Here is a 24,073-nt window from a genome sequence, read left to right on the forward strand (position 1 = left end):
ACTACTTACGGTCGAGTCGAGCGACGAACGCCGTCTCCTTGAGTCCGTCAGTTAAAACCTATTCGCCGCGGGGAGCGTACGTCGCAAAGCCGCAAAGTTACGAACGTAAACTCGAAACGAAACATGAGGACGAATTATATAATTTTATTTAAATAAGTGTCTGTGTTGTGTTGTGACTTGGTGTTTAATTAACGATGGCCTTGCTTTTGTGTGTTTTTATTTGCGCTGTGGCCGGTGCCATGGGCTTCAATGTGGATATCCCATCCAGGGTAGTATACACAGGAAACTATAAGTCCATGTTTGGTTTTACTGTTCAATCTCACGTGGATGGCGATAGGAAAATGTAAGTATATAAATAAAATTGCGCACACATATAATTTTTTTTGTCATTTTTCTCTTCTAAAACATCATGGAAAATTAGGATCTAGCCCACACTGTCTAATAAATAGAAGACACTCTGTTTTTGTTTTTTTTTTCACTTATCACAGTTAAGCTCTGAAGTCTAACGTCCCCTAACATTAATTCAGTAGTTCAAATGGTTTTTCTTTCTCAGTCTTCTCAGTAGGCCCGTTGTTTAAGGAGTTGAATCGACATACACGTGATGGTGGAGCCTATATCATTAAACAATTAAAATTCATGTATTAAGTAGAATAATTAACAGAAATATTACAAGTAACCTTGATAATCTTGTGTTGTACGTGAAAAATCGAGCATAAATTTGCTCAAGACCTTAAGATGAAATAAAAAGTATTTACGATCAGTGTTATACCTCATACATGGTCATGTGAAGGTTGAGATTACGAACGCGAGCGAATCGAAGTTTATCATAATGACATCATCGTTCAAGAAATACATAAGTGCGATTTTTAGCACGGTTTCTATCGAAGCTATAAAGCCAATTTGTGTTTTACTGCGAATTAATCAAAAAGCTATTTTATTGAATGTAAGGTTTATAAGTCTGGATAGCTGGACTGGACCGTTAAAACACTAACATTTCTCAGTTATTTAAAACTAAACGATATTTATGTATAAGAATATAGTATATTAACAACATTTTGTGGCGCGCTTTGACGTTTAGTTTATTAGCCGAATTTTAAATTGAAAACTTCAATATGCCGAGTATGCTAGCTATTATTCCTCACGTCTGAAATTTTGTTTATTCGACTCTACTGTGTAATAGTGTAAAACAAAACCACAATGCACTCTGCATTCCTATTTGAAACGTGATACCTATCGTTATTCGTGATTATAAGTCAATTGGGTATTGGATAGTTGGCTGAGATATTGTTCATGATAGTCGTTGATTTGAAAGTGTGATTAATCATAACGAAAATCAACTTCTACAGTTTAAAAAAATTCAACGCCTATATCAATGTGTGTCCCTCGCTCGTGTAAAGCTAGCGTGAATTGGGCATGGGTCAGTAACAAATTTGCATTTGTTACAATTGCTTTTCACCGGAAACCGAACCTAGGGTCTGTTTCAAGTTATGACGAGTACAGCAATAGGTCTAATTAAAATGTATTTATTTTGATATCTGTTATTTAAATAATTAATAAGATCACCTTAAATGTTTGGCAGCAGATACTAGATACGTTAATGAAAAGTATATAAGGATTTTTATTAAAGTTTAATTTTTTATTCCTGAACCAGAAGAAAGCTCAATGTCATTAAATAAATGATTTTATAAGTCTACCATAAAAACACTATATATTACGCGAATTATTTGTCTAATTGTCTCACAATATAAGCCTTGGTGAAATTTGAGAACGGTAATAATAATATTTTTTTGCTGCTAGAAGCTATCAATTTCAAAGCCATCTTGTCAAGGACGTATTGTTTGGTGTCGCTCTAAAAAGTTCTCATTAACTCATACCATTAGTGTCATTCATTTATTTGTCTTGACACATACACAATAGGATGCAAAAATTTGAATGTGGAACCGGAAACACAGGGCTGTCATATGCGCACCACATGTGCACGCGCAGACCGCACGCCCTTTTTATCTTTTTTTTATAATTTACTCGTGAACGGGCTATTTTTGTAAGGGCGACGCTTTCTTGATTTACGATCAGATACAACGACCTCTGTTATGTGGTTGGTGTTGCTCCCGACACCGCTTTGAGAAAAAACTATACAATTTAGATGTAACTGGATTTTAATAGATATAATATATTTGATGTCCTTAATTCACAATTATTTGTTGTATTAAACCATTTCTAATGCAATAAATAAAATTTTAACACACAATTGAAATGATACATTTCTCGTAATCATGAGCTAAATAAAACAAAACCAATGTTTTCAACAACTTAATTACCGAAATTGATCTTTTCGTGCATCTGTGCATCATTTTTCATCTCGACATGGCACAAATCCATCGTTAAGGCTGAGGGCATTTACGTAGCATATCATTAACATTTTGTATCGAACAAGTGTATAGCTAATGGTGGAGATAAGTAATGAGTGTGGACGTCTCAAGCCGCGCTCAGATGGACTTTTTATCAATCATTTATTGATGTCGACCTGTCGGAATGTAGGTTTGAGTGTTCATGTGATTTATGATTGTTACTTAGCTATATTCTAGCAAGATATTATAGTAAATAATTTAAAATTCAAATTACAATACAAATTATATATAGCAAGGGGACTACCTTATATTGTAGGGACGACAAGGCAATCGGAGACATTAAGTCGAGCGATATTACTGATATATTAGACTGCATTTTTAATTATTTAGGGTTTACTTATTTTAGATGTGATTTAGCCGCGGATTTTCTTTAAATTCGAATATATCGCTATTGTTTAAAGAATTATCAGTTTAAACATGTAATAGGCGCAGGCGCCGGCATAACTAGGTTGATAACCCGTGACATGCGCTATCTCCTAAACCGCAGCTTTTGTTCACTATTATCTCATCCGGCTTCTTATCCAATTTTAAAATACATTTATACAGTTATCCTTTTTTACTTTCACTATATACTTTGCTAATTAAAATAAATTAACACACACATATATATAATTAGATACGATTAAGAATGTTTTATACCCTTAAAGATTTCCAAATTAAAACTGTGTTTGGTTTTTATTCAAATTAAAGTTTTACACATTACTATTACAAATAACTAAAATGCTACGAGACTTATATATAACTGTATTAGATTCCTCAAAAGTTTCTTAATCTAAAATGCCTTCGAGATAAGTCCAGGTGCATTGTCGATGACAGACCGCAAAGATAATAAGATCGTAACGTTTGTTTACAACTCCATTACCGTATACTGCAATGTCTCTATCTGCGGAACCGTAGTACTGTTACAATATATCTTTAACTCTAGCAAAATATAGATCTAATACATTGAACGCGACCAAGTTGGAACTCTATATTGATAATGATGATTAGGTACAACAGAAAAATGTTTTACCGTAATTTCTATGGAAAGACAGCTTAGATGCTTGAGCTGGTTTTCACCTACAACATTCTATTATTTATTTATTTATTTAATCATACGTAATCTAACAGCTTACTTAATACATATTATTATTCAAAATACTAAAACAATACACAAAGCCAAAACAGATTACACAGATTAACAAATTATATATAAAAAACAGAAAACAAGCATTAAAAGACAAAGTTACATTTAAAAGAAAAACAAAAGAATAAAATTAAAAAACAGCAAAATTAAAAAAAGCAACAAATAACACAAAGAATTTATTAATAACTACTACTTAAAAAAAACTACTAAGTACTTAAAAAAATCGGAGTCTTCCCGCTTCTCCAAGTACTTCTTGACATCTCTCTGTTTGTGGTAGAAAAGATCAATGTCTTGACAATGGTTGTCATAGTTCGATAAAACCCTAAACATTGGAGAATTACGCAGGTAATTCGACTTCGTACGAGGCACACTGAACAATTTTGAGTATCTTGTCGCATACGCAGGAGGAATTTTAAATGTAATTAAAATATGTATACATATATATATATATAGTAAAGTACTTTCAGCCTTTATATATACATATATATATTGTATATGTAAAGGCTGAAAGTACTTTTTGTTCAACACAAACGCAAGTGCTTTATGAATGAACTTGTCAAGGTGGCGTAATAGTTTTTAGTATATTTAATAAGTATAATGATATACAATTGATTTTTGAGAGTATCTAAGATGTGTGGCACGACTGCGCCGGCGCACGATCCATGACCCCAATACGAATATGGCGCTAGCAGACGGCCTCACTACCAGAGTTCTGTTGTAGTCAATTGACGTCATGGTAGGTATATGTATATGTAATTTTAATGTAGTAAAGTTAACTAAAACTTATAATTTCTATTATTATCATTAATTTATGTGTCCTGATTGTTGGTGCAAATAATGAAATTAAATTCTAAGATATCATTTCGTAAAACCAAGGCAGTCATAATGTTTCTTGGTCTGCAAAAAACGTCACAAAATACGCGTTGATCGCCGCAGTAGCGGTGCATTATAATGACTTTGATAAGATAACTTTGACTGTTTAAAGTAAATATGAGAGTTATCTTTAATTAAACGACATTTACCCAGTGTCGGTGTGACCATTAAAAATTTAAACATACTTAAAACGATATGCAAAATCCGTATTCGAAAGTCAAATTTAATATAGAGCGATATTGCCCAATTAATCTTTCAGCAATATTTAAAATGTTGTTTAAAACTTGTCCCGCTGACATTTAAAATACGCTGGTAAAAGGTGTGGGAATATAGATCAATACATGAGATATTAACTAAATTGAATACTTTCTCTACTTATATAATTAATGTAAAGATACATATATGTTGTTAGTTATCAAATATATAACCCTAATAAAGCTACCAGTACTGTGCTGATCTGCTATGCTAACTATACCACTACGACCTCTATATACCTACAGCAAAATACATTTTTTATGTACTAGGATGCTGAAGTCATACTGCCGCCTATGGACATTAACATTTCCAGAAGACTCGCAAGTGCGTTGCCAGCCTTTTATAGGTACGCTCTCGAAGGACCCAAAGTTGAATTGGTTCAGAAATACTTCAGTGGGCAGCTGGTTCCACATGTCATGTTGCGCGGCAAAAACTGCCTTAAGAAACGCTCAAACGAGCAAAGATGTGGACATCAATGACATCGAAGTGATAAGGATGGTATTTTGTATTCTACATTGACGTCAAAAATCCTACAATCCAACAACACTGTAAGGTTATTTTTATCAGGAAAATCGAAAAGCATTAGTAGAAATAAAAAAATAATAAATCAGTGGCGCTACAACCTCTGTAGGTCCTGGCCTCAAATTTCTGAATCTGTTACATGATCATTTTTAAAACTTATAGGCAAGTCACCTACTTGCAGCCTGCTGTCCTCAGCCTCCAGTGCCTGACACACGTCGTAGACTTTTAGGGTCTAAGACATGTCAGTTTCCTCCCGATGTATTCCCTCACCGGTCGAACAAATGTAAAATGCGCACATAGAAAGAAAGTCCATTGGTACACAGCCCGGGACCGAACCTACGACCTCAGGTATGAGAGTCGCATGCTGAAGCCACTAAGCCAAAACTGCTCTTTTAGTAGAAGTAAAGGTCCGTGAAAATTCTGCGAACTTCGCAACAATGACCCATAATCTTAATATATCGAATGCAATTTAGGTCAGGGAGGCTGTACGCAGAACAACCTCATATAAAAGGAAAATATCGTATTGTTTCTGACATTGACCTTAATAACGTAACTTTAAGGGCTATTTTCAGCTTCGCAGAATTGTGACCACAGATTTCAATGCAGTCACCAATATCCAGTATTGGACGAGGCTGAATTATGAATAATGATTTATTACTTATTAAGAATGACACATTTAGGTAAATTGTAATGCCACCATCCAAGGAAAACAATCTTTAAAACAGTCGGTTTCTTTCCGAAGTGGTCTTTCGGAAACCTTAGCACAAATATACTGATAGAAGAATACATTGATTATTAGCGTGATTCCTAGTTACAAGAGATAGGTGTATGAAGTATTTTTCATACTTCTTACGTAATATTTGCTTATTTTTTTATGTGTCTACACTAATACTATTCAATCCTATTGTAATCAATTACTCTAAACACTAACGTGTAGAATCTAAACACTTTTGATTGCAATATCTAAATATGTAAGTATTACAATAATTACAAGTTTAAAAATCTTTATACTCTCCTAATACTTAAGTATTCAAAGGGGAATTCGGCCAGTATCTTTGGAACTTGCCATTTAATTTTACTTATTTTTTTATGTTTTGGTTACAATAAAATATGTAAGCTGTAGAATTACTTTTATGTATTTATTTATTTATTTATTGGGAAACCAAACAGAGACATCCTTAATAAAAACAAAGTCTAAAATAAAACACAATACAAACACACTGGATGCATCCACAACAACGTACGTTAAGTATATGAATTTATATGAATAAATTATTTCATTACTAAATCTTAATGATATGTGACCTAAATATGAGTGAGGCCAAATTAATTAGCTTAGCAGACACCAACTCAAGTTCAATGTCATTTACGTTGTAATTGGTGTAACAATGCAGTTGTTAACCCAATGTTACATTAATTTGTAAGTAGGGTAAATGTTTAAAAACTCTAATTTAATAACACAATATAAAAGGATAAGTTCCTATTGATGAATGTAGCAAATTGTTTAAAAATATATGTCGATGTATATAGGATATTTTACAGTTGAACAGGTAATGTGAGGGGAAAATATATAACTGGGAATGAGATGTTAGATATATATCTGGATATAATTATACAGGGCTCAGTATCTAAATAGCATGCAGAACCTATTATTTCTGCAGACCATTGTAACTAACAGTTATATATAAAAATAATGATCATTACTTTTCGGCACTTGTTCACATAACATCAGGTGAGCCTCGTTTGCCTTCTATTACATAAAATAACTGTACTATGTACGTTTTGTTTACGAGAATAAACCAATTGAATTATGTATAAAATACGATGGCACCCGATGACAAGCTTATATGGGGTGTTACAATAAGTACTAATTTCTTCTTACCTAGCATGAGTTCTTTTAATGTGTTAAGATCTCGTGTGAAAAGAAACTATAAAGACGGAACTGTAGTCATTCGTGGGTCATGTCGAGTGAGTCAAGACTTGCGTCAAGGTGTGCAGGTGATTGCAGATCAGTGACTCACCTGTTGGTCATCGATTGATCATGTTTTGTCAACACAGGTGGTGTTATCATTTAAAAAATGTTATTTCCTATAAAACTTGATCGTTTGTTTTTAATTCAAATTACAAAGTAGGTATCAATGGTAAACAGCCAGATAAGATATTTCTAGGAACGTACGAGTATGTTAGCAACGGATTATATAACAGTACTGTGAAGGTTTATTATTTATATTTTTTGCACGTCCTTGTTTTAACTGGCCAGGAAAAATAAGCTATAGGGTCAATTGAGCTCAGTATTTTTTAAGTGTAAATAAAAATTGAATGTAATTTAATTTTTTTGAATTTCATTGATTCCATAAATTATTAAAAATATGATCAATTTTTAACAATGAATAAAGTCCGGTGTGTATTTATAATTAGATGTTTCAAACCAATTCAACATATTATAATACAACATATTTTATTTTCCTTCTTGTATGACTAACAAAAGAAATCTGTGTATTCTTAGTAATTACTTTATAATTTGCGGTAAGAAACCAGTCATAAAATTATTCCGCTAATAATAAACTTATTAAGTATTTTTTGTTTCGAAGCTTAATATAAATTGTATAGAATGGTGTGTTTGTAGAAAAAAATCTTGAATAAAGTCCTCCCAAAAAATCCCCCTAAATTAATGTACCTCTAAAACCCCCCTGGACATCTTGATTACCCCTAAATTTGGGGGGAAAACAATCAGTATTTTATAAAAAGTTGTTTACACGCCTTTCTAGAAATAACAGTAATAAGAATATTCGCCATTATCAACGTGTTGGAGATTCGTATTACTTTGAACTAAAAATTACTCTAAAACTGTTATTTAAAAAATCCTTTGCATATGTAACGGACATTTGTCATTCATAAGATTTACAATTTCTAATTACGAAACTTATCACGTAACTCAACGTGTGAAGAACGATTCAATTTTAAATTCGCAAAAGGTGCACGTACGATTCGCAAAAGATGACCGATATCCTTGGTTTATTTGAAAAAACAATGGGCGGACACAGTTCCCGGTTTGGTCTCCAGATGGCGCCTGGAGAGTTGTTTCGTTTGTATGCGTGTGTGCACCTTACGCGGATGTGACGCGCCGGAAACACCATAATTTGAAATTTAATTGTTTATTAAACGTCATTAACGCACAAATAGGGCGTTATGGCCGCATTGACGTATATTTAAGCCTAATGGATATTAACTTATATTAACTTTGCATAGAAAACGTTGGTCTTAACGGTTTAATTCAGATAAAAAAATACTTAAAATTAGCAAAACAATAAAATAAAAACCTAAATTTTATCATTATATTACGACATTGTTGTTTCCACAACTCAGTGGAATCAGCTCACTAAAGTGTTTCTGAGCCAATTTGACTTAGTGCCCTTTATGAAAAGAGCGTACCAATTCCTAAAAGGCCTCTGGCATTGAGTGTGTCCATGGGCGGTGATAACATTAGGAGAGCCTCCTGTTCTATAAAAGAAAAACGAAACCTTTAAAATTAAGCCATAACGTTGTTATATTCTCTATTTTTTTACTTACTAATTGAGTATTATCGTTAATTATGTATTAAATAGATAACTCGGGGTTAAGAAAATTAAACATCGTCGACCTATTTTCAATTAACAAACATAATTATCTTCGTGATTAGAATTAATGTGTTGAATGTTTTCTTAATATAATTGAATTGTTATTTTTATCACTTAAGCTCATTATACAGTGTCTATCTTGAAAATCATATTTTGGCTAATAGTATAACACTTTATGTTAATACTGTAAAATAAAATAAATCAATGGAGCCTCTGATTTCTGTATTTGTGTCATGATCATTTGTAAATCTAATAGGCAAGTAGGTGATCAGCCTTCTGTGCCTGACGCACGCCCTCGATGTTTTGGGTCTAAGGCAAGTCGGTTTCTTCACGATGCTTTCCTTTAGAGTCCGAGTGAAAAATGAATTACTAAATTCGTACATAGGAATAAAGTCTGTTAGTGCACAGCTAGGGATCGAACCAACGACTTCAGGGAGTAGAATCGCACTACGCCAGCACTGCACTTATTCAATACTACAATAGATATAGATATTAATTTTAAATGATTCAACCAATTACATCGTTTTCAATGGATTAATTGACGCAGTCACCGTGGAACCGGTTGCTGACCATGTGGTGATGCGTGGGCGCATAATGACGTCACCCCATTCACTAACAGCCAATATTGATAGTTTGTCACAACTTCAATTTGTATTAAAGAAACATTTAATAAAACACTTTTTTACGGATTATAGTTATGTATTATTGTATTTAAACTTATAATTATTTGGACATAATTTTAAATTTAACCGACGTTTCGCGTGCTTTACAGCGTGCGTGGTCACGGTGACTCAAGACAAAGGTGTTAAATGTCAAAAAGTATTACAGCTGCAGAAAATGTTGTGGTAACACATACATAACTATAATCCGTAAAAAAGTGTTTTATTAAATGTGTAAAAGTTATGTTAATAAAAGACAATACTATTAAAGAAACATGTTAGATTTCTTCAAACTTTAGCCAATTAAGTTTTGACCTTCCTTAATTATTATTTTATAGTAGTAATATCTCATTTTCTTTGAAGTGTAAATCACGTTTCCAGTATCATGTCTGATGACTCAAGTGATTCATCAAACTTAGCTGACTTAATTATTATACCTGAACGTGACTTTTCTGACTTCCAATACATAAGTTTATTCTGAGAATGATTGCAGTGAGGTGCCCACGCGCATGACATAACACCATATGCTTATAGCCGTGACTAAAGTTTGGCTAATATTGACGTATATAGTAGCAAGTAGACAGTAAATATACAAATGACAAGCTGTTACAACAAAGTATAATAAATTATTAAAGATATCAGAAATTCCTAAGTTACTTACATAGAATTCCCAATTTATTAATAAACGAAAGAAAATAAGCTGTTACTGGATTTGAATCTAAAGTAAAAATATTAAACACAATGTCTAACTTAAACGATTGGCATGGCTGCAGTTCCTTACATTTTTGCTTGCTAACCAAAAAGATGGCGGTAAAGAGTGGTAGCGAATTCCTTTCCAGGAGCTATTAGTTTTTTGAAAATATAGTACCTAACTGTATATATTTTTAATATTGATGTGCATACGTGTACATGTTAATAATCAAATGCGACTGGCAAAATTATTTTTAAGGCCCGTTCAGTATTCTAAACATTACTTACTAGAGATAAAACAGAGTACATATATGATGAGTATGGCTCTATGCGTTATTGACACGCGGGTATACTTAGCACTAAAATTCATCCTCAATATAAAGAAATTAAATACAGATTGAACATTAAGAATTTAAACATTTGTTTTGGCTATACGGAGCTGACATTTGTAATATTACCAGACACTATCTCAGCTTCTGTGCTGGTGGTCGTGAAACCGGAGAATCGAAATTCGATACCGCATCACGATTTATGGTCTACTTGACCTCGCAAAGGTCTATGGGAATTTAATGACCCGTCCGTCATAAACTTGTTAACTCCATATTGCTCAGTTATTTATAACTTAATGTAGTTGAGATGGTTTTAACAGTTGTGTTGTGATAATTTACTAGTGTAGTACAAACTTCTTTAACAACAAATCTGTTATTATGGCGGAATTAAGCATTAAGTTTCTACTTAATTATTGTTTATACCATCTGTCCTTACTTTTATTAATTTTTTGTACTAAATATTATATATTAAAAATTTTGAGAAAAAATCTTATTTTTTTATTGAATTTGATATGATTTTCCAATATTGCACTAGGAAGCTATACAACCTTTATAGCGGTTCCTTTATAAATTTATGTCCGTCGAGTCTCTCTTGAGGTATGAGAAGAGGAAAAACTAGCTGGGAGCCAAATCTGGGAAAAACAAACGCAGTAACTAGTGTAAATATATTTTGTCATCAAAAAATCAGTGTTAAATTTTGTTTGCTACAGAATCTTAGTGAAACGTTGTTTTTAAATGTAACGAAAGGGACATACAATTTTGCATCCCGAATTAGATGTTGTTAAACAATATTACGTAGTGTTCTAAGAAAAACTGCAAGGCCGACTGATGTTTATGCGTGACTCAATGTGAGTTCCTGCCAAAAAGTTATTTTTTGGTCATTATGACATATCGTTTAATCTTAATGGCTTTAATTACGTCACCTTTATATAAATTTGCATACATTATACGGTTAGTTAGGGTTCGAACCAAAATTATTGTTCTTACCGAAATTGACTATATTATTTAATAATTTATATATATTTTTCAACATTAATTTTCACTTTTCCAGTAGGTTTTGATTAATTATTCTTTATTGTTTGTCTGGAAGACATCGCGTGTAAGCGATATAATCGTTTGTTGCCCTTCTTATTATTTAATTGTTTAGTCTGCTTATGTAACATTGCCAAAAAAGTTCAATTCAGATACTTTACATTTAAATACATATATGATACTATCATCTCATTGATTACTGAGCGTGCCTTGTCTGGCTAAGTCCTCCTCTAAATCCCGCCATTTCTGTCTCCACTGTGCCACTCTGTTACATAGTATCACCTGTAATTTCTTTAATCAGATAATATTATACCTATAATATAGTAGAATTTTCCAAACTGCAAAAACGTGTTTAAAACAATTTTTAATCAGGCTATTGTTAAACAGAGTTAGGGAAAATGTACAGAATAATAAACATTGGTTCACCTCGCCACGGATACGCCGGTAAAATTAGATTCTTACGTTATCAACGTTCGTCTTGTAAACATAAAAGATATCTACACAGGAAATGTTCTTGTTTCTGCATTGCTGTTTTTAAACTTGAATAATAGAGATTATTAAAGTACCCTCAAAAGGCATTCGAATTATTAACATACATTTCATCGTCCAAAATATCTGCTATACTTTCTTTGACGACACCTGTTATCGAGGTATTTTGCACCTTTCACTGTAAAACAAAGCTCTTAAAGATTTGCATCCACTTATAAATAAAGTATAGCTTTGTAGCAAAGCGATTATATTTAGTTTCAATGTTTTTTTTTTGTTTTTTCTATTACATTATATGAAACTGGTACTGTAATTTAATCAAAATTAAAATAAAATATAATCAGATGTATTGCTAGGCACAGAAGGCTTTTAGATTAAACTAATGATCAAGAAACAGATAGACATCTGAGACCTTAAATTGCGCGCGGTATTGTTCTAATTTTCCTTCGATAAAACATCCAAAGTTCATAGCTATTAATTACTGTCAGCTGGCACACAATAAACTAAATATTGCGTGTAGAGACACCCTTAGCAGGGGTAATATCACTGATTCCCCTTTAGAAAATATAAATGTTGTAGATAAATTAGATTATTACGAAAAATGTTGAGGTTAAAAAGCATTCTTTGCGATAATATTCAGCTGTCTCCATTCCTCCCAGCGCTCCTATGGTTTTACGCAGGCATTACTCCGGCATTATTATTTTTATACTGTATTTCGCGGCCAATTTAACTTAGGGACCTTCAAGAAAAGAGCGAACCAATTCCTAGTTTTTATATAAATATTTTGGAATATTTAGTTACTTATATGAAAACTAGTTACATATCAAATCTTTTAATGGATTGTTAGACTAATATGCACATGGCTCGGACTATTTACGTCTTTTGTTGGCGCTAATAGGCGAGAATTTCAACCATTTCCTTCTAGACTGGTTTCCACATGTTTAACAATATGGCCATTTTCACTTTCTTTGTAAACATTGTTAAGCGTATACGTTTATATTTACATTTGCACCTGATAAAAAAGGAGAAAAATATTACTTAAGACTATTTTATTGTAAGCCCTCTTCCAGTTCACAATTACAGTAGACCCTACGGGGGTAACATGATCGCCGTCCCCAATATAACGCAGTATATTTCAAGTTATATTTCTGTAGTCTGAAATTTATTACGATTTATTTGTCAAGGCAATAATAACTTTTTCGTACCTTTGCGTAAACAAAATAAAGATATGTGACACCTGTTACTTAGAAGATGCCGGTAGGATACCAGACGCATATTTTAACAATGAACAATTCGATGTATAGAATATAGTGTAAGAGCTAATGTAATTACACCTTATAATGTCATATTATAAGGAATTATAGATACACAGTGCAGGCACTAAATAAAATGCCTTTAGTTAATATATTAAAGTTTTCTACTTATATTCATTTACATAAAGCAAGCAAACATCCCTTAAATAAAAAAAGTAACTCAACGTTAGTACATAAAATATCTCCATATAAAGTCAATTATAAGCACAATATTTCATAAGTGAAACGAGATTACTACATCAACCTGCTAACAAAGACGTAGGTGGCATAGGAAGGAAGGGCACGTGCGCGCGCGCATCCCGCTGGTTAAGGGGAAGGGGGAGAGGTGGCGATTGATTTAATTGGAGTCCGACAGAAATAAGCCGCGCTTCCTCTTACTTCTTATGCATAATTATTAATGTGTAATTTTAGTTTGATACTTTGTGTGATAACTGTGTTGAATTATTACATTATTAGATACATGATATCTTTGTGCAACATAAACACATATCTTTGTGCCATATATACATAACCAGAAACAACAAATTCTTTATTAAATCGTGTTTAAGCCAAACTACATGTCATACCAAACTTAAATGAATGTATAATTAATTCTCTTTTTCACAAATATTTTAACAATTGTAAGGTAAAATCTAGAAATCTGGCTTCTTAAAAATTCTTACGTAAAGCTGGAATGAGTCGCTAATAGCATGTAGATGATTTGTTTGTTTAAAGAATAAATTATGTCTTCAAGATTAATTTGATAAAACTAATATAATGATGATATTAGCTAACAAGCGAACAAACAGACTTTACAACCATTTTTCCTGTACATTGCGTACATATTTATGACGATGAACACGGCAATTTACGATCTAACGAGTGACGCCCGATGTTTACACTATCTTTTTGGGGTGGATATGTTATACAAGAATATTTATATACCAGGTAGCAACTATGTTTTCGTTACATACAATGTCAAGAACTAATTTTTAACAAAACTCGTCTAGATACTGTAGTGAAATATAATCTTATATGAGGGATATACCTATCATTGAGTGCGCTTGTGTGTAAGATTTTATTATAAAGTAGTTTCGCCTTAATATTTTTTTTAATTAGTCTACATATTTATTAGTACCATAAAATAGAGCATTTTCTATGATACACCATAGAGACTGTTCGCTATTGCCAAATAAAAACTTATTAATAAAAAAAAATAATTCCATTAAAACCTTTTTCAGAATTTATTCCTTGAAATTAAAAAAAATCTAGTTTAGTCCAGTCTTCGAGTTTTGCGCTTAGCAACATGTTTTGCGCAATCCGTAAAAAAAGTGTTTTCATTAAATGTATAAAAGTGATGTTAATAAAAGACAATACTTTGCAATTTATAGTTATAGATTGCAATATTTAAAATACATATCATATTGCGCAAACGAGCAGAATTTCAATTGTTTTAGGTTGTTCTTGATATTTTTTTTAATAATAGATTTGGTGTTTTTACGAAACATATATGACATATATATTTATTTTGTCTATTACAATTATAATGTATATATAACAAAAGAAAACAAAATATCTGGTCACCACAGGATATGGTTACCTTCGACCACCCATACACACAGTGACGTGCGCAAGCGTTCTTTATAATCATGATTAGATTAACTATGGCCCTTCATTAGAGACTGTGAATTAAAACTCATTTCACGGTAATTAGCCTTATAAACTGTTTATTATTTTTAGTCAAAATATGTGATGATAGTTAATGCAAACAAAATTATCAAAATGAATATGAGTGTGTATATTTTCGCTCTTACTAGACAATTCATTTTTCTGATGCAATTATGCGATATTACTGTGACTACTGAACTCCATTTTTATTCTAACAAAGGAATGCAGAGAGGACAGAGACATTTTAAATTCGCGTTTTTAAAATTGATAATTAAACTAAACATAAACTTTAAAGAACTTTCTCATTACAAAGAAAATATTTTATTTACATGAGAAACTTAATATTAATATGTATATATACGAGCGATAAAATTAAGTCGCCATAAGCCGTCTTAATTTTAGTCAACTGTGTTCATTCTAACATGCATCTTTACTGCCTTTTTGAATTTGTCAAACACTCCAATATTGCGAATTTAACATAATATGTTAAATTAAAAAAAAATTCTGGCCGATTGGAATTTGCTACTTTTAGAAATTGTTTGAAGTCGTTATGTATGTATTATTATTATTATTGTCAAAATAAACACACTTATTAGCGGATGCAGTATTTGGGGATTTGAAGAACCTATTATTTAAAAAGATTTGTTGTAGAAGAATATTCTTTCTAGATTGACTCTACCGTACGTATGTCTGAACATTATTTTAAAACGTGTTTATAATATAAATTAAAATATATCCCCTTAAATCTGCAGTTATCTGAGACAAGTTTATAGTTTAATCCGTATAAAGAGAATTAAGTTATTCATTACGATGTAAAGCGGTGGCTGTGAATCTTAATTAAAGATAAGCTGGTACCGAACAGCGACAAGATGCTAATTGAAACTGCAGTTTTAGCTCGTTAAAAGCGAATTCAAGAAAGTAGGTATTTATCTCCCTAAGTACAATAGGGACCTTAAGAATTACCTTTTATGCAACTAGCAACTAGCTACGGCTACAAAAATGTCGACGATATTTTTATAACTTAATACCGAGGCAACTGTTTCCACTGTAAGACAAAGTTAAAGAAAATTTGGTAATTTATTTATGTAAATCGGCCTCTCGCGTAAAATAGAACAAGGTTATCCGCTCCCACGCTTCCTCCTAACTCCAATGTGAGGCGAGAATTGATCACTATTAGCACTTGACGCAACGAAACAGATAGTGGGTTTATTGGTATTAAAAAAATTACGAGCAGAACATGTCTTATGGGTCCAGGTCGAAACTTTTTAAGTGATCGTGATGCTGCAGTCAATCTTGAGATATTTTCAAATGCCTCCCGATAAAACATGTCTATAGATGATTGGGATATCTTCGAAATTTTGAAGGGTCCACTAGATTATTCGGTATATTCTATATAGTGCATATAGAATAAAGATTTCATATCAACGTGCCGAAATTGAATGTTGTTTGTATGCAAGGAACTTATGGAGTCGACAGCTACGATCTAATAAAAACGCAACCTACGCGCGACTTTCACCTTCATTTGCATTTGGGATCAACCGAATCAACTCTTGCGCAACTGTCATTGTCATAAAAGGCCCATTTTCATTGTTTGTCGATCATTTCATAAGACAGGTTAGGGTTTTGTTATAGCTTTTTGTATCAAGTTATTGGAGATTTAAACAATGGCGAGCTGTGTAGGCTTTCTTTAAGATATAAGACTTTAACCAATACGTGACTATCGCTATATCGCTAAGATTCAACCAAATTTCACCCCTTGTATTGAAACGAAATCTCTTCTAAATTTCTTCTAGTAGTTTCGGATGAAAAGGTATATTGTTGTATTGAAACGATATCTCTTTGCTTTTTCTAATTATTTCTCGTGATTCCATTCTTGTATATGAGTGAGATATTAAACTTCAATTCTTCAAGTTTTTAAACTGATATAAAAATTGAAGAGAAATTACTTTTCCATGAAAATTCATCCAGTAAACAACAGTCTATTTAGGTGTAGTGCAGTTTCGCGTGCCGTCCGCCATTCTCACGAGGTCCTCGTCTTATTAGCGGCCAATCTTCTCATTGAGGCAATCAGCCGGACGCACCCCATGCGGGAGTTTGCTCTACACTTTTTTTATACAATATGTTTACAGTACAGCAGAACTGTTAACAGTATTTCATTGTTGAGGTTTTAAGTAAAATATATATTGATTTAAAATATATATTGAATTACTTTTTTATAAGTCTCAATCATTATTCGTTATATAACCGTTTCTCTTTGTCGTTATAAATTGTATTTAATATTTTGTGACATTTAATTAGGAACACGGGGAAATAAGATGTATAATATTTTTTCATACCAAACTGTTGCGAATTTTACTAGATAAAAACAATAACAGCCAGAATGCTGGAGCATTTTAAAATAATTTCGATACATTAGTCGGCTTCTGGACGGAAAATCCTTTCTATAGGGTGCTTATAATGTAATGTAGTAAATATTTTCTAAGAGCTATAACAGATATTGCTATGGCTACCTATCTATCTCACCAGACATCAAGGTATACATTGAGTAGGTACAATCATCATTCATAATTTGTCTTGTTCGAGGTCGAATCCTTAGCAAATCGTCAGAATTAATGATTCACCTTTAAATAAACAAATCAAGCCAGACAAGTTATTTTGAAGTAGCGAGACGTTGTGAGGACAAACGGCCAGACAAAATTAAATCCTTTAGTCATGCGGTTTTTGTATGGATTCAGTTTAACTTGTACTGATTCAAGTTCAGTGCACTTTAGGTTAAAACAATACGTGCCTGCAAATATGAAAATCAAAAAATGAAACAATTCGTGTAGTAAATTCAGCAAATGTTTCATAAATAAACTTAGTCGATTTAATATTGAATTTACTATAATATATTTATTAACATACATATGAAATCAGGTTACATACGTTAGTAGGCAACGGTGGTATGGAAAAATAAAAAAGAAGTGCAATAAGAATTAACTAAAAGACATAAAATTATTTTAACAATCGAATCGAATATAGTAGTAGTATTTGAATAACACCTTGATGTATATAATAATATGTATGTAGAGCTTATACATAATAATTAAAATGTTGAGTGAAGTTGCCGACAGGTGCAGGTGTCTGCAGTCCACAAACTGCAGATGTGCTGAGAATAATTTACAGGAGCCTCAGGACTTGCATGCATTGTTGCGATAGTATATATACAAATATACATTTATTATGTATATATTTACACACACTCACAAATCTTTATGTAACATTGGGAAACATACTGAAATGTCAGTTTGAACCGCTAATAAACTAGTAAAAATTACTTTCCAAGCTCCTTGGAAGGCATGTTGAGGCGTATGCTAGAAGAAATAATTAATAGAATTCGAAATTCAAAGTTTAAAGAAAAATTTTAAACGTTTTAAATGCCACAACGCCCTCTACTTATCTACTACTTACTACTTTTTGTTTTAGCGTTTTTAAGCAATTTACACGCCAAAGCCATTTTGAGTTAATTTAATTAAAATAACACGAAATAGACAAACAAAATCATCTGATTTGAAACGAAAATACATTTGAATATTAAATGAACTTTGTTCTTTCCAATTTTAGTTCATTTTCTAATTTATAGTCATTTAACATCAGGGGGTTATAACTAATGATCATATTTTGACGCTGTATGTTAATTATTACTTCTAAATGAATATTACTTTAATTAAAGATAAAATATAAATATGTATTAAATATCTTAATACAAGGGAACTGACAATATTTATATGATAGCTAAAAAAAAGTTTTTTGTTTTTTGTCGTTGCAGTTTGTAAATTACAGGTTGATTAAAAGTTCTTTGAACAAGATTTATTCGATATAGCTTTGTAAACATAATGACGAGGATGCCTTAAAGGGTAGATCCAATATACCGGTCGTCTAAAACACATATATTAAATTGATTTAACAATAAGGATGCTCTTGTCATGAAACTGAGTAAGCGTTATAAATATCGTCAACGCGTCAGGTCATTAAAAACACATTAATTTACACAGATTGCTTCAATCCGGCGACACAAATCTCATCACCTTATCTTTACCACAGATAACAATAGTGTTCACTTTATTTTATTGCGACTATGAAGGAAAATTACGATGAATATTATGCAAAGATCCGACATCTAGTTGTTTTTAAATAAACATTTTTCGTTCTTTGGTCGCGTTCTTTCTTCTTTTCGTTCTTCGTTCTTTAGTTACTGAAGGTCGTGTTGATGTTGCATAGGTTCCTCTATACCCTCCGTCTTGCTAGTGCTTCCGTACCTGCCTATTAGCAGCCTTGTTAAATAAACATTATTTCTTGACAATTTTTTACTTAAAGAAAGATATCCTGCTTTGCCTTGACTTCCATCTATTCATAATTGCTTAGCCATATTATTATAAAATTTATTGTTTAGTCTTCTACCCGTTATACGTTGGGTTTTTGGATAATGAGACGGTGGTGGACTACCGATACAAATATTCGTGTTTTTAAAATTTAATTCGATACAAAATGACCTGGCAGCTCCTGGAACTATAATATATCGCTCGAAGTAGAACGCCTAGTCATCAGAACTCGCATTGGACACAGTGAAATCGTCACACCAATTAAGATGATACAGCAAACGTACCAAGTATTACAATTCTTAGAAGACATTGACTCTTATTGTTAAACTTGTCCTTCCATATTATACTAAACTAAATATTATGTGTGTATTAGAAATGAATTAGTGGAAATACCACTAGGAAACCTGGAAGATACTTAAGATATCACGCGATTGCCAAGTCAATGTATTTATTTATAAAAGATTTGTAATACTGATACGATCATTATAAAATATTGTTATGTTAGCTAATTATGTAATACCAACAGACAGAAGGCTCTTCAATAGGAACCGAATAACCGACATGGATTTCATGTATGCATTGAGACTTTTTTTACAAGTTATGTTTTTTTATATCATTAATTTTTTTCATTCGTAGCCGGGCTAATGATTAAAATTAAATTATTAATGATTAATGATTAATCATTAAATAAATTCAATCTGTTAATGATTCGAACATTAAAATGGTTCATAAAACACCTAGAGTAGGGATTCTAGGACTACCACTTATTTAATTATTAGAAATCAGTATCGGACTGATAATAAAGGACATGCAATAAAATGTATTCTGAACTACTCCTAAGTATCTTCAGAAATATGAAACGAATGAAAAGAATTCTTACATAATAAGTACAATACAACCTACATGTGACAAAACAATGAAAAATATGTAGTACATATCGTGTTTGCACGGTTGTGTAAATAGCACATGTAAAGTTGTTCACAATAAGATAACAGTTATTCTGATAATTTGTAATTGGTATTCAGAACGTAAAGTCGCAAAGGATTAATATCTTAAGTAATCCCAATCGTAAAATAGCAATAAATTATACTTTCTGATATCGAAAAACCTCGAAGATCAAATTTTGTATACATATAGATAATTACAACAACAAACAAAAATTTTAATTCATAATAATAGTCGAGTAACGCTTTAGTTCTCAATAGACAAAAAACTGTTATCAATTAGTCATAACTGATTGAACTCTGCGTTCCTCACGATATTTATCTTTTCCGAAGGTGCAAGGTAAAGTTGCGTTGCGATAACGTTACTAACATAGAAATATCGATTGATGTTCAGCAGGAATTTGAACACACGACCTCAGAGTTGAGATTCGCACGGTTGTGCAACGCAGCTCCTTAAAACATAACTATGTTCATTTAAATTCTTAGTTACGAATCGTCATGCAATACATATAATAATTTATTGTTGAGTTCATTAGAAGTCATGTGCTATCGAGGCTCGTCTTACGAAGGTCAAGAATTTGAACCCAGCCGAGTGCACAAAAACTCCTTGTATTACTTTGTAGACGACAGACTTATACGGCATTTTTGTATTTTGCCTATCTCTGGAATTACACAGTAAAGATGCTTTGGACACGAATATTTGTTGGCGTGCTCAGGGTCATTAACACCTAATTATATGTAAATAAAATTGTGAATAAAATAGGAAGATATTTCTGAGAAGTCCCATGGGCATTTGTGGTCTAGTAGCCCCCACGTGCGGCTCTCATTCCTGTGGTCGTAGGTTAGATCGCCGGCTGTACACCAATGCACTTTCTTTCTATATGCGCATTTAACATTCGTTAGAACAGTGAAGGAAAACATCGTAAGGAAACCGACTTGCCTTCGATACAAAAAGTGGACATCGCACGTCAGGCACAGGAGGCTGATCACCCACTAGCCTATTAGATTGACAAATTATCATGATACGGATACAGAAATCTGAGGCCCAGACCTAAAAAGGTTGTAGCGCCATTTATTTTTATTACTGCAGGAACCGGCGATTTTTAAAAAGTAAAATTGTCATCATTAAACTTGAATATGGCTTGAATATGTTTCATAATAAGTCTATCAGACATATGCAATAATTATTCATAAGTACGTTGTACTGGGACTGTCATGGCATGATTGATTGTTTTATGATGGATATCAGTGCATTCCCTCGTGAACAATGACGTGCACCATATTTAAACCAATATTGGCACAATGCTTTTACGTTCTACTCAATATCTTTATTTAATAGACAGGAAGTTTTTTCAAAGGTAGCATGGCTTATGCGTATTTAGATAACATATTTATATTATCATTTTTTTAAACGTAACGAGTAACGACTATTTCTGTAGAAACGAGATATTCATATATGTATAGTATATTAATTAAAATAAAACAGCACAGTTAAAAAAATTGTTTCGGGAAATAGGGCGTTTAACTTATTTCGAAAATATGTTTTAAAAATGTCCGCCGTGTAATTCCAAGAGAAAGCGCTATTTTTATATATTTTAATGTAGTGGAAGGAAATATATTTTTTTATATATTATATTATTCAAGAATAATTGTCACTAGCTCATACGGTAATCTTTAACTATGATGACACTATAAACGCCTGTACCTTTAATCAAATAAAACCTTTACTTGTTAGCTCAAGTGGGGTCAAACTTCAGAGTCAATGCGCAAGTACGTTTATAGAGTTACAATTAATAGAAATTGTGATTTATAGCCTTTGCATTCTTTTTAGCAATTAAATACGCGTAACCGAGTCGTTAGAGATATTTTTAGGAATTTATCAGTTTATATATAAATCTTTATTTTGTAATGTCGCTGTACTAATACTATATATTCTAATAATGAACAAATATCTGATCGTGATCCTTATCCTTAAAACCGTCATGACTTGCAATACCTTGGAAAATGGACTCGGCTCTTTATACCTTGACCGTAGAGAATGGTAGGGCGCGCCCTTTCGAATGTCTCAATTAGTCACGATGTTGTATCTAGACTTTGATAGGCCTCAGGGACAACCGAAGATATATATATATATATAGAGCTGTATTAAGAATGTCTGCAATCCCATTGTATCATAGATACAATTTTTTGGAATATCAGCAAAATATTTTTCGTTTATAACTAACTCACACAATTGTTACATTTCTTTTACAAAAAACATTTTTTTTATAAGCAACTAATAACAGCATTGAATTCCTTATGAACGGTTGATACAACGGCCATAAATAAATAAAAAAGCATATCCTTGGACGCCTTTAACTTATAAGTCTTTTTCCTTATAAGTCAATCGGTGGCTTTATAAGTATGAGTTTTAAGGAAACTGTGTTAATTTTTCAAAGTGCTTTGCGATTGTGCGCAGGCGCTTAAAATATCCCCCTCTTCCGGCGACGAAAATATCTTTGTCGCCCTGTCTACTAGTGCTCACGGGTTGCGGTTAAACTTAACACTAAACAATATTAATAGCAATGCAAGTAGAATACAATTAATATATCTTGCGCTGGTAATTATACCCTTTTTATATTAATGGTAAATTTTGACTAAACATTACTTAAAGCGGAAGATACTTTAAAATGTAATATATAACTTGTATAAATAAATACATCAAAAAATTTAAACTTGATTACTAATTTCGACTTTTTATAATCAAAATTCACCTTCATGAAAATAAACATTGGATTAGCTTATATTAGATTTTATTGTAAGGATTCTAGTTATTCAGGCATGTTTCATAGTTTCCCGGACCAGATTTCCTGTCACCACCTTCAAAGATTTCCTCTATAAGCAGTTCTGAATCATAGATATATAAATACAATTTGCTGTGTTGCGAACGGGGATTGAACCCGCGCTATTTGCGAGTTGGCCCTGCGCCAGCGCGGATTGTCTGACCTTATTTTGGGCGTTAGATGCATAATTAATAGATCTATGACAAAGGGCTCATTAAAATGTGGAAATTCGTATATTCAAAAAAATTCTAAATTAAAAAATCATTTATTCATATAGGTAAAGAAATGTACACTTATGAACGTCAAAAAAAGAAATATACATTAAATGCTTCTAATTTTACATTAACTGCCAGTTCTCAATTCAAGGGCGTAGAACGGAAAAGAAGAACTGGCAATAAAGTCTCCGCGAATCTTTTTAATCGCCAATATATAAAATAATACGTTTCTTTAAATTTAAGTAACACAAAGAATAATTTCATTGTTTTTCTGTTGTGCTGATAAAATTAGCATTTACTAGCAATTAGTCTACAACCTATTACAATCGTCTAATGATAGTACGTTATAAAATATACGAAATTAAAGATACTCATAAATATATATTTAAGAAATACACAAAGATTTCGAACCAATATATTATCTAATAGACTTATGTTGACCTGGAAAAATGTCTCTCTCTCTTTAGTAGCTCATGTCTGAGTGTCGTGGTAAGCAAGGAAACATCTGTTTCCTACGGTTTCTGTGCAGCGCCTCTTTTATAATAGCGTATAGCTGGTTCATCTGGTTGGTGAACGGCCATGTGATCTTTTGCCTTCCGTGTGGCCAAATAATTCGCGCTTGGCAGAAAGGCGAGTCCGTAAAAAAAAGTGTGTGTACTAATGTACACGCGTTAGAAGTTATACTTCTTTGGCGTAACAAGATAAAATTCTTTAAAAAAATGTTAATCTTTCGCCTTATTTTACGTTTGCAGAAAAAACAACACTAGCAATAGA

The 24,073-nt window shown here is 32.2% G+C and overlaps 1 protein-coding gene across 4 annotated transcripts in view; it reads left to right on the forward strand.

Moving 5' to 3' along the window:
• Positions 1–24,073, forward strand: part of LOC110997394 (integrin alpha-PS2) — an 83,493-nt gene continuing 59,420 nt past the window's right edge. For all 4 annotated transcript variants that reach the window (XM_022265536.2, XM_022265538.2, XM_022265537.2 and 1 more), the window contains exon 1: positions 1–343. In XM_022265536.2, coding sequence (XP_022121228.2) covers positions 195–343 — 149 coding nt within the window. In that variant the 5' untranslated portion in view covers positions 1–194. The remainder of the gene's footprint in view (positions 344–24,073) is intronic.

The sequence above is a fragment of the Pieris rapae genome, chromosome 11, assembly GCF_905147795.1.
Source record: "Pieris rapae chromosome 11, ilPieRapa1.1, whole genome shotgun sequence".
Taxonomy (NCBI): Eukaryota; Metazoa; Arthropoda; class Insecta; order Lepidoptera; family Pieridae; genus Pieris; species Pieris rapae.